We start from the raw sequence: 13973 nt of genomic DNA on the forward strand, positions 1-13973 counted from the left end.
GTATTTCATTTATGCCAAATGCCTAGCATAACAAAGCTCGATGCAAGCTCATAAAGTATCCGCCACATTGCTGTCATTAGGCTCTTAGTCTTACACGAGTCATTAATGATGGCCAGCACAATTTTTCAAAGCACACAAGACTTTTAGATATGAAAGGCTCAATGTGATGCCATCAGATCTCTCTTCTCTCTCACGCCGCGAATTTAATTTGTGTACCCGTGCTTCTTTGATGGACACAGAGGTAATATGTATCTATTCAGCGTATGCCAATGTCTAGCATCTACTTTAATAATGTCGTCTGCTTAAGGACGAACTCGCCCATGTTCGAATGATTGGTTAAATATGCAAGCATTGACGAAGGCGAAGCCATAAAACGCACAGAACTTTGATGTGCTATTAAGGCCTCTACATGTAGCTAAAATTAGAGTGGCTCCCTAGACCATGCTAAACGGAATCAATTGCATTTGAATGGCATTCCTATCGCTTTAAAAGAAAGGAATTACAGCATACCATTCACAGGCTCAATCATCGAGTAAATCAAGCAATGTTGAGGCAAAAGCAAAGGCTTCTCATACATTTCTGTGGCAAATTCTGACTCAATGCTCTTACGCTTGATGCAAATTCTATTTCTCTTGCTTGCTGCACATTTGAAAGCTACTGTTATATGTCTTGAATCTTGAGATTTATCCATAAATCACTGCCATTTTTGTTGAGCATGCCTTGATTCGGCAAGTATAAACAGTCAGATGTTTTGGCGTTGAAAACAAAGCGCGATCATGTGGATGAGAAACGAGAAAGAGAGCAATTTGATCAACTGCTTTTACACCTTTGATATCAAACATATAAAAAATGCAAGCAGGACAAACACTACAAGAAATTAGAGATGGCTTTGCTTTAACCGGAAGAAACAACTTTAAGCCATCCTTAGCAAACGACATCACCGACATCTATTATCTCATTCAAAACGCACAAAATTCTCTTACTTTGGCAGCTCAAGGCCACGAAGAAAGCAACAATAAGGAGAAGGTAAGCGTAGATAGACTTCAATCCGACAAATATACAACTGACGCATTCTACCTGCTCTAGGTAGACGCATTAGATGAGACATTCAAAGAGTTTGTTACTCTGGAGCATAAATTGAACATGCAAAAGAAGGCATTTGAAACCCTGAAACAACGTATCAATGCAGGCGAGAAGATTGTAAGCTTTGGTTGTTGCGTCTGTTATGAGCATTGTTGCTGACTACTCAGTGATACACGTTTAGACTGATCCCATCGCTTACTATGACAATTTGACTCAAACCTTAAACGCAGAAAGTCCAGATGATGCCACTCGAATCAATGCAAATCCAAGATATCAGTCGTTCAAGCAACATCTCTGGGTAAGACACTGGATTGGATGTTATGGTCAGCTCTAGTGATTGACACCTTGGCACTAGAATATCAACCATCCTGATGAAGAGATGCCTAGTCTGGGAGTGGGTAACGACGACGATGATGTTGTGATGGGTCCTACCAAGATCTCTCTCAAATGTCCCGTCTCAATGACATGGCTTGATAAGCCCGTTACAAGGTGAGTGGATGATATGGTGCTTGTAGACAGTTGCTTATGTTATCTACCCAGCACCAAATGTAAACACACATACTCGAAAACGGCCATCTTTTCACTATTTCCGTCAATGTCTCATATGATTACATGCCCCATTCCCGGTTGTAATAGAACTCTTACTAGAAATGATTTCATGGATGATCCTGTTATGGCCGATAGAGTTGCTAGAGCAAAGGAAAAGAAGGCTGCTGCGGACACCACAGAGGTAAGTTGCAATGTCGTTTGCGTAGAGCGTGTATTAAGGTGCTTGCTTGTTTTCTGTAGTTCTTTGATGTATAGGCCAAGTTTGTAATTAAATAAAAAAAAATCATTGTAAAGGATAAAGAGAATGAGACGAGTGTGATTATATGGAATGAAGAGTCGTTTTAGAACGAAGCTATCTGATATCGTCTAGACAACCACCCTGAAGAACCCTTTTACTTGGCTTTGATGACTGTTACACATCTGTATTTGTTGATAAAGAGATGGTAATGAGCATCACTTGACAGATCAACTCAGTTCAGGGGTATATTTCTATTTGTAGTCCAGTTTTTGGACAAAAGGGCAATTTGCAGTGGTTTGTTTGCCCTTGGATTGTGTTACTTGACCTATTTGGTTTATGTAAGCCTAGTTTTGTTTGAAAAAGGTCATAGCAAGAGAAGACTCGCCTATGAACACTGCCACATCGAGTTCAAATTAGTGTATTTTTTAGCAGCTACAGAGTATCAACATGACGTATAAAGACACTATTGATATCTTGATTATGCCCAAATCTAAATGTAACATTGATGTATGCAGTGCGATATGGATAAAAGACCTTGTGATGGCCACAAACAGCATTAAGATTTTTTAGATCTTGTAGTGCTGGACAAATGATCGGGTCTCAAGATATCAAGGTATGAGAAATCCGCGTCTTCGGCTGTAGATTGCACCTCATATTTACCCACTTTATCCCTTTGCATATGTGGCTGCCATGAAATGTGCGGCCTTTTGATGGTTGTGGATGAAGCATCTGTTCACTTTTCATTTGTTCGCTCTTTTTCTTCGTTTCTTTAACTCCTCTTCTTCTTCGTCCAGTCTAAAAGGTATAAATAGCTTATAAAAAGTCTGCAGTCTTGCTCACGCTTTCATTCACTTTCTAGCAAGCAAAGGAAATGGCAGATTCATCGTCGTCCAATCCAGCATTCTCAAATGAAGAACATCAACCTTTATTGCAAAATAAACAAACAACAAAGCAAGAGAGTTTAAACGATTTAAAGCCGCATGTGAAACCACTGGCAGCTGCGTTTTTCATCAGTATTGTGGCAGGATTGAATGATGGCAGCATTGGCACAATCATTCCTCGACTCAAGGACTACTATGACATCTCCAACGAAACCATCTCACTCTTGTTCCTGTGCTCTGCATTGGGCTTCTTTATCAGTGCTGGTTTGAATGGTTACATTGTGCACAAGATTGGTCAATTGAACACGCTCTTCTTTGGCTCGTCGCTCATGTTGGTCTCCTTCATAGTCTTGTCGATGGGATTCCCCTTCCCAGTCATGGCCTGCACGATGCCATTTGTAGGCGCTGGTATGGCTGTGCTGGATGCTGGTATGAATGTCTATACTGCAAATGTACCCCTTGCAACCTTAATGTTGAATGTATTGCATGGTAAGATATGAGGATCTTCATCTAAAATCTGCAGTTGCTGATAGTGCTTCATCTAGCCTTGTATGGTGTAGGTGCAATGATTTCCCCGCTAGTTGCCTCCTTCCTGTTGAAGCATGACATCAGTTGGAAGGGCATGTATATCTTCTTGACCTCTGTGGCTGCCCTCAACATCGCCATGATCTCTTTTGGCTTCTGGAAAGTGGATTTCGAAGAGGTGCACGATGAATCAGACGAGGACCAACAGCAAGATAATGTCAAGGTGAACCACAAGGAATTGACCAAAATGGCTATTTTCAACAAGGTGACCATGGTCAGTGCAGCCTATATTTTAGTGTATGTTGGTGTGGAGGTCACTCTAGGTGGCTGGGGTTATACCTGGTTGAAGGAAGGCAGACATGGTGATAGCATTGCCATGGCCAATGTCGTTTCTGGCTATTGGGCTGGTTTGGCCAGTGGTCGTATTTTGCTGGGTTACTTGTCTAGTAGATTTGGTGAAAAGCTGATGATTGCATTATTCACTATGATGATTATTGCTGGCTTGGTGATCATGATGGTATCCACCAATGTTGTTCTTGATTCTACCGGTAAGACTGTCGCGATCAGTTTGTGTGTACCTCATGCATTGACACACATGTATTAGCATTTATCGCCATGGGCTTATTATTGGGTCCCATGTTTCCTACTACCATTTCATTAGCCTCCAAAGCACTTCCTAGAAGCTATCATGCAACATCCATCGGCTTCGTCGCTGCGTAAGTTGACTGTTTTGAAATTTTGTAATATAACAAGCTAACAAATGACATTCAGTTTGGGTGCTGGCGGTGCTGCTCTATTCCCTTTCTTGACTGGCCAAGTTGCAGGCAAATTTGGCATTCTCATCATGCCTGCTGCTTGTATTGTCATGTCCGCTGTCATGCTTGTACTTTGGTGCTTTATTCCATCTGATAGACCTCTCTTTGGTGCATGTCGTTAGACTGTAGCTTTGCAAAGGCTTCATATAACTGCTGACCATTTATTAGATATCTGAATAAATGGATTAGACCCTTACAGTAACATTCAAGCCCTTGATGCGGTGCAAATACAGTAACCGATTGCCAAATGGGTCTTTGCACGTTTTAGTGGTAGTTATGGTTGTTGAAGAGAAGCAGGAGGAACACTTTATATAAACCTCCATCTCATGTTTCAATGGCCTGTTGTATGTAAATCATAACACTTGGCAATTTGAGAGATGTATGATCATAGGTTTTCTGAAACCAGACACAGAGCAGCCAGAATTACTTTCATGAGCGATGGTATACTGCTCTATCAGCGACATTTAGTGCTATTTAGCCTAATACTGCACCTCAAAACCAAACCATAGATCACATAATCAGCATTACACAACGCATAACCATCTGGACCAATGAATGCAGCATACTTAATCTATGGATCACGTCAAATTCATCACCCTAGAGCCGCAAATAGACCAAAACAGAGCAAAGCTTGATGAAATTGAGATGCCTATATTTCCATTCATAGACCGTTTTAGATTGTCAGAGTGGTACCAAATGGCTGCTCTCGACTTCTGCTTACTTCCTGATACTTTATCTTAATTTTTTTTGAGTGGTCAAAAACCTCTTCATTTTCATGAGTGATACCTCATGGATTTTCTTGAACATCAAACAATCGCGATTTTCACCCCAAAAACGAGATTTTTATCATGGCATGTATTAGTAAAAACGAAAGCTAAAAGTCCAATCGAGCATATAATATTGCTTATTTGGGTATTCTTTAGTACCAATTTCGACTTTTCGACTAAAAAAGCATTTTTGGTTTTTTCCGATTAAGAACCTTTTTTTGCTGAGAGATATAGAAGCTCTTAGTACTATTCGATAGAGCATTAGAAGAAGTACTTAAACCTATTAATGTGCTACTTCACTTTTGTATAGCATTTGGAATGCAATCCTTGATAGAAAGATTTTTTTTGGCAAATTGATGGCAGATTCATCGTTTATACCCGAAAACAAAATGTCGGCACTTGAAACCATTTTTAGAAGTAGCTCTGAGAAATTTCATGCTTCAATCCATGAAGCGAATCAATAAATTGAAAGATAATAGAAGCGAATTGCATAGTGAATAGTACCAAAATAGAGCTCATACTATAGACTACAACCAAGCGTTGTTTTTTTTGTAATCATAGTCATTTTTAATCATTTTTAGAATACTTTAAAGAGAGAGCATGCATTAAGCTTTGGTGCCATGCACATTTTTGCACCTGAAAGCGCTTAGAGGAGGATATCAATATTACCTTTCAATTAAGAATGGAGCTAATATTCCCTCAAATTCTTGAGCCAGCAGCTGCAGTAACATGTTCGCTTTAGCGCTTTTTCGTATTACCAAGCTTCGAAGCTTGATTATAGTTGATTTGGTACTTTTATCGGCAAATCTACCATGTTAGTTATCATGCACAACATTGTATATACATTTGACAGAGGTATGAAGATAAAGTAAGAAAAAGCGCTTGAATTTGTCATCATAGACACTGATACTTGTCTTTTAAAGAAACTTGCCGCTTAGCATTCTTTGTCGCTGTAATGGTCTCCATGCCCGCAGAAATGAATACAATAGGCAGCAAAAGAGCCACCACTGCATCTTTTAATTTGGACACTGTCAATTATCTCTCAGATCAAACGAATAATGCAATCCGGGAATATCCTAATACTCCACTACAGCAAAAATCGAGATCACTCAAGCCAGCACATACAACTTCAAGCAATAGCTACAAAAGCTTAATTTCTACATATGTCACATTATTTCCGAAGAGTTATTCGGAAATTACACTTTCAACTCATATATAAAGCAAACTGTTGATGTCTACCATGCTTGTTTCTTTCATTCCTTCTTGTACCACACAGAAAATTATAAAACAATGAGTCGGCTCTTTTTGTACTTGCTGGTGATAGCCACACTATGTATATCATTGGCATTTGCTAAAAAGCCCAAGAATGCTGAAAGCGTCTTATCAGAAGAGAACATTGCAGCCACTGAAGAAGAAAAAATTGCAAACAACGCACTCAAGATAGGAGCATTACGTGTTGGTGCAGACAATGTACTTTTGCCTGATGCTTCAGCAGAGCATCCCTTGATCATCTCTAATCCAGAAGATCAACCCTTATGTAAACCAGACGTCGAAATCAAACCCTCTCGTTCTATCAAGGTTATGGAAGGCTATGAAGTGCTTGTATTGACAAATGCCATCACCAATCCTCGCAAGATGATGATTGATCCAGCTAACCATGTGCTTGTTGTGTCTCCTGAAAACGGTGTCTATTCCATCCGTATGGACAAGTGTGGCAACTCCAACGTGCAGTTAATTGTCAGTAACGCTCAAATGGATCAACCCGCAGCTCAGGGTATTGCTCTTTTTGACCACCACTTGTTTGTCTCTACCGCCAATTCCGTGTATAAATTCCCATACAGTGATGGCCAGCATTCTCCAACCGGGAACGGTGTTAAGATCTTAACCAACATCAATCCTGATAACGACGACGCCATGCCTGATGTGGTTATCGACCCCTTTGGTTATGCCTTTGTGCCTCGCTCCGTCGCTGATATCAACGATAACGTGGATCCCTCACAAGCCATTATCAAAAAATTCAACTTTAAACTTATTCCCGAGAGCGGTTTTGATTACAATACGCATGGCGAGGTGCAGGCTTACGGTACAAATACGCATGGTTCCATGGGTTTCGATGCTCAAGCCCGTCTTTGGGGCATCAACAGTGCTCCCCACTCTGAGATCAGACGTTCTGATATCAGTGCTGATCATGGTAAGTACTCAGTGTGTTGCGCAGTATCGTAGTATTCATGCATTGTGATCAGATCTTGCCGCCACTGGACTCGCTGAAGAACTCAACCTGTATGAAAATCCTGGAGCCAACTATGGCTTTCCTTACTGTATGACAGAGTTTGATCTCAAGGATGTTTCCGCTTCTTCCAAAGGATTGGGTGCTCAATGGGCTCATCCTGCCTTTATGAACGACTCTGTTTCTTTGGATGACTACTGTCAAGTCGAGTCCTACAATATCCGTCCGTCTGTGCCCCTTACACCTAACTCCATTGCTACCTCCGTTCACTTTTACATGGGCGAGTTCTGCTCTGTGGGTGATTTGACCACTCAAGGCTCTTCTGTCGGTCTTCCATGTAATTGGACTGATACTCCAATCTTGGCCAATCATGGTACTACTGGGAACTCTGCTGGACACAATGTGGTGCGTCTTCATTTTGATGATCTTGGACATAAGCCTCGCTGGGATAAAGAACCTGAGGTGATCTTGGAAGAAGCTGAACCTTGTGATGAGGAGGACTGTATCTCTCCCTTTGGCTTGACTGTTGACAAGTACGGTCGCTTGTTTGTCAGTAGTGATTCTACCAATGAAGTCTTTATGGTTTCTCGCATCTACAACCAAGATGCAGTGAAGATGCTGACTGATAGAGCCAATGCTGAAGATGACAAGGATGATGACGATGATAAGGATGATAAGGATGACAAAGATGACAAGGATGATGATGATGACAAAGACGACAAAGACGACAAAGATGACAAAGATGACAAAGATGACAAAGATGACAAAGATGACAAAGACGATAAAGACGACAAAGACGACAAAGACGACAAAGACGACAAAGACGATAAAGACGACAAAGACGACAAAGACGACAAAGACGACAAAGATGATGATGAGGATGAGGATTAAACAGGCGGCTTCATTACATCTGATGATGAGGGATAGAAAGAAAGGCTTTATTTGAATAAAAATGACTATAATAATAAGGGATATATGTGTGCAGTATGTACATTTAATCAAAGATGGGTCTGTAGCCCAATCTTCTTCGGTTGTAGACCTTGTAGCCAAAGAAACCAATGATGCTAAGAATGCCACCTGTAATAATAATGATGGTCAATGTGACAACAATAGACCACACAATAGGAAGGCCAAAGAGGCCTCTTCGGATGGGCAGCAGCACCGTGTCAATGGCAATGACACCTCCACCAGCAGAGACACGCCCCAGACCAATGACATGAGCCCTGTCACTCTCACCGCCGTTCTTGACCTCGACAGACAACTCTCCCTTTTCGTTTTCTCTGATGGCTACTTTATCATCATCTGACAGCAATGTTGGGTATTCGCTCTTATCGTGTCGGTTTTTGTTGCTATCCAACGTCGTGATCCATCTCTCCTGCCAAGCGGTAGGCACAACGTGTAACTTGGCGAGTCTCTCCAACTGACACTGATCAGCGAACAGAGCGTCCAAATCGATGTGAGCAAATGCCTTGTCAGAAGGTGCCAATACGACCATGTTATCTTGGTTGATCTTGTCCAATAGATTTGCCTTTTTCAATATTTGAATCATAATGCTTGCCTCAATGCCTACCAGCAAGTGCTGGTTAGAGATCTTTACTTGATTTGGTATTTGCACCTGGGAGATTTTATGAACCACACCATTGGAGACCAACATATTGGCGTGTGTGATAGTAGCGGTGTTTCCACTTGAGCCTTCAGGTCTGCCGATCATCACAGAGCCCGATTCGTCCTGACTGATGCGTAGGGTGGAGTTAGCCAATGTGGCTACTTCATGCACTTTAGATGTCATATCGTCGTAATACAATAATGATTTGGCAGCGTGATATCTCAAAACAGCCTGCAATTCCGATTTCGCAGATGAGTGAACGAGGTATTTTGCAACGAGACCAAGATTCTGAAATGCCTCATTCGTGGGCACAAACAACGTCAGTCCTTGGGTATTCTTGATTTCATCGACTACTTCAGAGACGTAGAGTGTTGCGATAAACGTCGATAAGTCAAGATCAGCGACAAGCTTTCCAAGAATGTCTCCTGGTAGAATAAGGGGCTCGGATATCTGATAGATCACATCGTCATGGATATGGACTGTAGGGAAGGACAAGACACGGTGAGTAGTTTATTACACTCATGGGTCTCAATACTCACTGTTCTCTCCTATCACTCTGGCTTTGTCAAACTGAACAGACTGACTGCTAGTAGATACTACGTTTTCTGTTTCGACATAGACAGGTAATCGCTGGTAGTTGTTGGCGAGGTCATTTGACTTGAATTCAGACTGGAGCAGCATATTATTCAGCAAATTTTCTTGGGGCCAAGAACCCTGAACTACGTGGTAACTAAGCCAAGATTTTGATACAAGCGATTGATTCAATTTGTCAGGAGGAGGGATCAAGAAGGTGTAGCTGCGTTCCTTTTGGTCAATATAGTGGCCCACGTCGTATTTATCAAACAATTCCGCCATGTGCGTGCCATTTGCGCCGTACATGTACTTTCTGGTAGTGAAATCAATGCCATCAAACTTGAATGTGTCGTCCATCTCATGGATCACTCCGTTCGCAGCAATGACGTCGGTTTGTGCAAGAGGAATATCGTTGACCGTGATGGATTTCTTGTCCTTGTCAGCTGCAATGACCAAGGAATCTCCCGATAACGATTTGTCTATGATAATGGGCACATCAGCCGCTGTGTGTCATTGCTTGACAATAATAGCTTACATGTGGTCTTTCCTGAATTGAATTCGTCGATATAAATTGGCTTGTCAATGATGGCATACTTGAAATACAGAGATAAATCCTCCTTTCCATAAGTTGATCTCAGATATGAGCTTTCAATGCCATTGAACTTTTCCAAGGGATCCTCTCGCTTCGACAAGATGACTGTAAATGGCTTGTTTTCCTTTAGCAAATCAATCATGTCGGTGGAGTTCATGAGGTCGAAAACGGCCTTGTTTCTGTCGATGATGGCATCCCCTATATTTTCGTTCATGTGTTAAACCAAGGTATGATTACATAAAGGAGCTTTTTTTTTTTTTCCTGCCAACATACCCAAGGACATAGGTGGCTCCAAGACTCGATCAATGACTTGGATATAGGTTTGGTTGTTGACTTGAACATCCTTTTCAATGATCTTGGCTTGGTTTACAAAAGTCTTTTTGCCATCTTTTGTTATCTTGATGCGCTGACCTGCTTTGCTGTCTGGTCCCAGATAACCTGGTCTGATGTACAGCGTCTCTTTTAGTTGTCCATGATAGGTATCGTCCATCAGTAAACCCCTCTTTAACAAATGATATAACAAAGCTGAGCGATCGAGTTCAAACTGACATTTGCTAAATGCTTCGTTGTCTGGAGCAAACAGAGTTCCGGATTCAAGGCTGTTGACAAATTTGACCAATTCAAAGTGCTGAATATGATTCAAGAGTGTTGAGAACTTTTCGTCTTCTGATAACACATCGATGATGGTTTTGTAGGCTACCACTACATGAATGAAAAGCAACAGTGGCAATATGAGAAGTTTGATCATAATGTGTAAAGAAATAAAAACAGAAGAGAAAAGACAACTAAATGATATTATAATGATGATGATTTATATGAACACCCATTAAACCAGTCAGATTTGCATATACAAATCAATGCTATCATGTGAACCGTGTAGCGCAGCCAACAGTAAATGTAGAGTGTAACAAGGGATAGCTCATCCGGTCCGGAGACTGACAAGCTACTAGCATTTAAATAGTTTAGCATGGCAGTGCATTTCCTAGTGCACTTCTTTCTCTCTTGCAATTACACTATGTCTGACGATTTTGACGAGATTCCAGAGCTTGTACCAGCAGCTACTCCAACGTAACGTATTGGATTCTTGACAAGATATGCACGTCTAATGAACCAATGCCCACAGTGAACAATCCACTTCCACAGGTGAAGAGGAGCCCCACAAAAAAATCCCTGTTACTATTGTTACAGGTAAAAATCCAACGTATGGAATGCACATATTAAGCGACTCATTTCAATGATACAGGCTTCTTGGGCAGTGGAAAAACCACACTGCTTAACTACATCTTGACAGAGAAACACGACAAGAAGATTGCAGTGATTTTGAACGAGTTTGGAGAGAGTGAGCAGCATGGCAGCACCTATAGCGAGAAGAGTGTACTCATTTATGACATTAGGCAGTGATATTGAAAAGAGTCTGTCCGTAAACCAAGACGGCAATCTGTACGAAGAGTGGTTGGAGCTTCGTAATGGCTGCTTATGTTGTTCCACAAAGTACACTACATGACATGTTTTGATCGAATCAATGCTAAACGAGTACTTTTTTTTTTTCCCAGGGATGTTGGTGTCAAGGCAATTGAAAATCTGATGGAAAAAAAGGGAAAGTTTGACTACATTTTGCTGGAAACCAGTGGTTTAGCTGATCCTGGACCCATTGCATCCATGTTTTGGCTAGATGATGGTCTAGGAAGTGAAATTTACTTGGACGGTATTGTTACCTTGGTAGACGCAAAGAATATTAGAGACTATATGAATGAAAAGAAGGAGGATGTCATGATTAATGAGGCTCTCAAGTAAGTTTTCACGGCGAGTTGGGAAGCGGTCTCATACTCATGATGTGTGCTAGGCAAGTGGCCATTGCTGATCGAATTGTCATCAACAAGAAGGATTTACTAAAGGAAGGGGAACTGGAGTCTTTGAAAGAAGATTTGTTAGACATCAACACCGTAGCTGATATGATTGTGACCGAGAGATCCCAGTATGTAATCAGCATCTACCAGCCAGCATTTTACTGATTGAAGTTGTAGAATTCCTTTGGACTATGTCCTCGACATCAACGCATACGATGTCAACAATGCGGATGCTCTTGTTCACCAAACAGAAAAGATCCAAGAACACGGCAGCCATCATGCTCATCAAATCAGCCATGTAAGAAGGCTCTTTCAAATTAAGCGCAATTACAAAGACTAACTCTTACCCAAACAGGACATTCAAACAGTGTGTATTCAATTTGGCCAACAACTCGATACCATTGAACACCTGGAAAATTGGATCCAAGAGTTATTATGGGAAAAGAAGATCTCAGGCACTACTGAAGATCAAGATCAAGATCCAGTTACTGTTCTCAGACTAAAAGGCATCTTATACCCTCCCAAGGATAAGCTAGTAGACGGAACGAGTCAGAGAAAGAGAATGGTGATTCAAGGCGTTCAGGATTTATATGACATTCAAGAGGGATTTGCAGGCGACGATATCAACCAAGACGATACAACCAGCAAAATTGTGTTGATTGGAAAGAATTTAAACAAGGATAAAATTTCAGCATCTTTCGAAAATACACTAGGTATTAAGCATGTAATCATTTAATAAAAAATAGGAATCGTCTCCATCCTCTCGTTTGTTCAGGAGCAGCAGTTGATGTAGAAGTAGACTCTTGTGGTGCCTGATCATTTGTTGTGCTTTGTTTGGGTATCTGGCTGCAGTCGTATTTGCAAAGAGGGCATTCAGCGCATTTGGTGGTTAGCCATGGATCTACAATGCATTCATCAATAAGGTGCGCTTGAAATGACATGTGTGAAATCTACAAACCTATGCACTTGCAATGGTATTCATGCTCACAGGGAAGACGTCGAATCAGAGCGCCTATTTGAATGTTATCCAAGCAAATGACACATACAGGCTGGTCTTCACTGGATGCTCGATTGCTGCTATCATTGTCCGTCATTGTTTGCTTGGGAAAGGTTGCCTCTAATTGAGCTTCCTCAAAGATGTGCTTGCCCATGGGTAGCATTTCAACGGGAATAGGTATCAAGCCTTGCTCTATCAGATATTGCTGTCGCTTTCTCTTTCGCCAAATGTGCCAATGCATGATAACTATGATACCAAGTAAGGCTATTGGGCATTCTGCAATTGTGTGTATCTTACCTGACGCCAAGAAGCTTGTTACTAGCAATATCGACACAATGAGTAGAGTGATCTCCCAGGCGTTGATCCCACCTGCACTGGGTGGTAACAACAACAAGCGCACATAAGGTTTAACGCTAAGCACTGTTCCCAGAGAAGAAGGGGGGACGTTTTTGTATAGCACAATCTTATGAAATAGCTCATCTCCCACATGTTCTCCAACAAAGTAGACCGTAATGGTTATATTGGTTCCAGAAGGCACCTAAAAAAAAAGCATGCAGATCAAGGTTAAATTCTGTATTATAATGGCGTCTTTCCCCCTTTTGTAAGCCTCTCCTGAGGTTCCATGAACAATCAAGTAGTCTCTTGTATATAACGCTGCTTTCAGGAGAGACTATATAAGGTATGAAAACACTTTACCATGGGAGGTTGGTTTGTATTATTTTGAAAAACGTCAGGCCCATATACCACTGCTCCAATAGCGCCTTGTGCTTGCGCCTTTATAATGCTGTCAATGAGAGTGGCATTGCAATGATTGTCGTTTCTTTGATTGACGAGTGCGATTCGAGGTAGCGCACTTGGTAACGAAGGGTCTTGCAGTGGTTCACTGCCGCAATTGGTATTATCTTGGTTGTATAAAACGCCCTTGAGGCCCACCTCGTTCGGCTGTGTCAGATTAGAGGCTGATACGATGTTGGTATTGTAGAATACAGGAGTGAAATTATTGTCTGTGTGAGCTAACGTGGATGAATTGGAGTACACCCAGATAATATCTGTTGAAGGCATGGTTAGTCAATTGTATCGTGCGCTATGAAGAGCTGCTTGCCTTGCGTAATGGATGTTTCAGAGTAGGAAAATAAGCTTGATTCCACGCAGCGCAACACGAGCAACCACGTAGAAAGAATCAGCAAGATGGTGTATGATGTCAAGTGCATCCTTGAAGTATAGAAATGAATAAATGCAGCAGTTATTACTTATTGATATGTACAGTGTCAAG

At 41.4% G+C, this 13973-nt stretch overlaps 6 protein-coding genes across 6 annotated transcripts; 4 read left to right on the forward strand and 2 right to left on the reverse strand.

Annotated features, from left to right (window-relative positions):
- Positions 1-849: 849 nt before the first annotated feature.
- ATC70_008725 (uncharacterized protein) lies at positions 850-1887 on the forward strand (the record flags this gene model as incomplete). The annotated part of the gene is made up of 6 exons (XM_064827971.1): positions 850-1026; positions 1087-1200; positions 1265-1381; positions 1439-1572; positions 1624-1813; positions 1873-1887. The coding sequence occupies 6 exons, from the start codon at positions 850-852 to the stop codon at positions 1885-1887; spliced, it is 747 nt and encodes a 248-aa protein (XP_064685173.1).
- An 854-nt stretch (positions 1888-2741) lies between these two features.
- ATC70_008726 (uncharacterized protein) lies at positions 2742-4213 on the forward strand (the record flags this gene model as incomplete). Its single annotated transcript, XM_064827972.1, has 4 exons — positions 2742-3240; positions 3297-3824; positions 3881-3992; positions 4048-4213. 4 exons carry the CDS (start codon positions 2742-2744, stop codon positions 4211-4213), a joined length of 1305 nt encoding a protein of 434 aa, XP_064685174.1.
- A 1935-nt stretch (positions 4214-6148) lies between these two features.
- Positions 6149-7976, forward strand: CHA1 (catabolic L-serine/threonine dehydratase; the record flags this gene model as incomplete). The annotated part of the gene is made up of 2 exons (XM_064827973.1): positions 6149-7049; positions 7102-7976. The coding sequence occupies 2 exons, from the start codon at positions 6149-6151 to the stop codon at positions 7974-7976; spliced, it is 1776 nt and encodes a 591-aa protein (XP_064685175.1).
- Positions 7977-8079: 103 nt separating this feature from the next.
- On the reverse strand, positions 8080-10604 carry ATC70_008728 (uncharacterized protein; the record flags this gene model as incomplete). The annotated part of the gene is made up of 4 exons (XM_064827974.1): positions 8080-9170; positions 9231-9743; positions 9800-10054; positions 10130-10604. The coding sequence occupies 4 exons, from the start codon at positions 10602-10604 to the stop codon at positions 8080-8082; spliced, it is 2334 nt and encodes a 777-aa protein (XP_064685176.1).
- Positions 10605-10871: 267 nt separating this feature from the next.
- Positions 10872-12439, forward strand: ATC70_008729 (uncharacterized protein; the record flags this gene model as incomplete). Its single annotated transcript, XM_064827975.1, has 8 exons — positions 10872-10924; positions 10980-11044; positions 11100-11195; positions 11251-11347; positions 11410-11646; positions 11700-11831; positions 11881-12001; positions 12059-12439. 8 exons carry the CDS (start codon positions 10872-10874, stop codon positions 12437-12439), a joined length of 1182 nt encoding a protein of 393 aa, XP_064685177.1.
- Positions 12440-12653: 214 nt separating this feature from the next.
- On the reverse strand, positions 12654-13911 carry ATC70_008730 (uncharacterized protein; the record flags this gene model as incomplete). The annotated part of the gene is made up of 4 exons (XM_064827976.1): positions 12654-12946; positions 12998-13238; positions 13397-13749; positions 13803-13911. The coding sequence occupies 4 exons, from the start codon at positions 13909-13911 to the stop codon at positions 12654-12656; spliced, it is 996 nt and encodes a 331-aa protein (XP_064685178.1).
- Positions 13912-13973: the final 62 nt, after the last annotated feature.

The sequence above is a fragment of the Mucor velutinosus genome (genome assembly GCF_035048745.1).
Source record: "Mucor velutinosus strain NIH1002 chromosome Unknown tig00001563, whole genome shotgun sequence".
Taxonomy (NCBI): domain Eukaryota; kingdom Fungi; phylum Mucoromycota; class Mucoromycetes; order Mucorales; family Mucoraceae; genus Mucor; species Mucor velutinosus.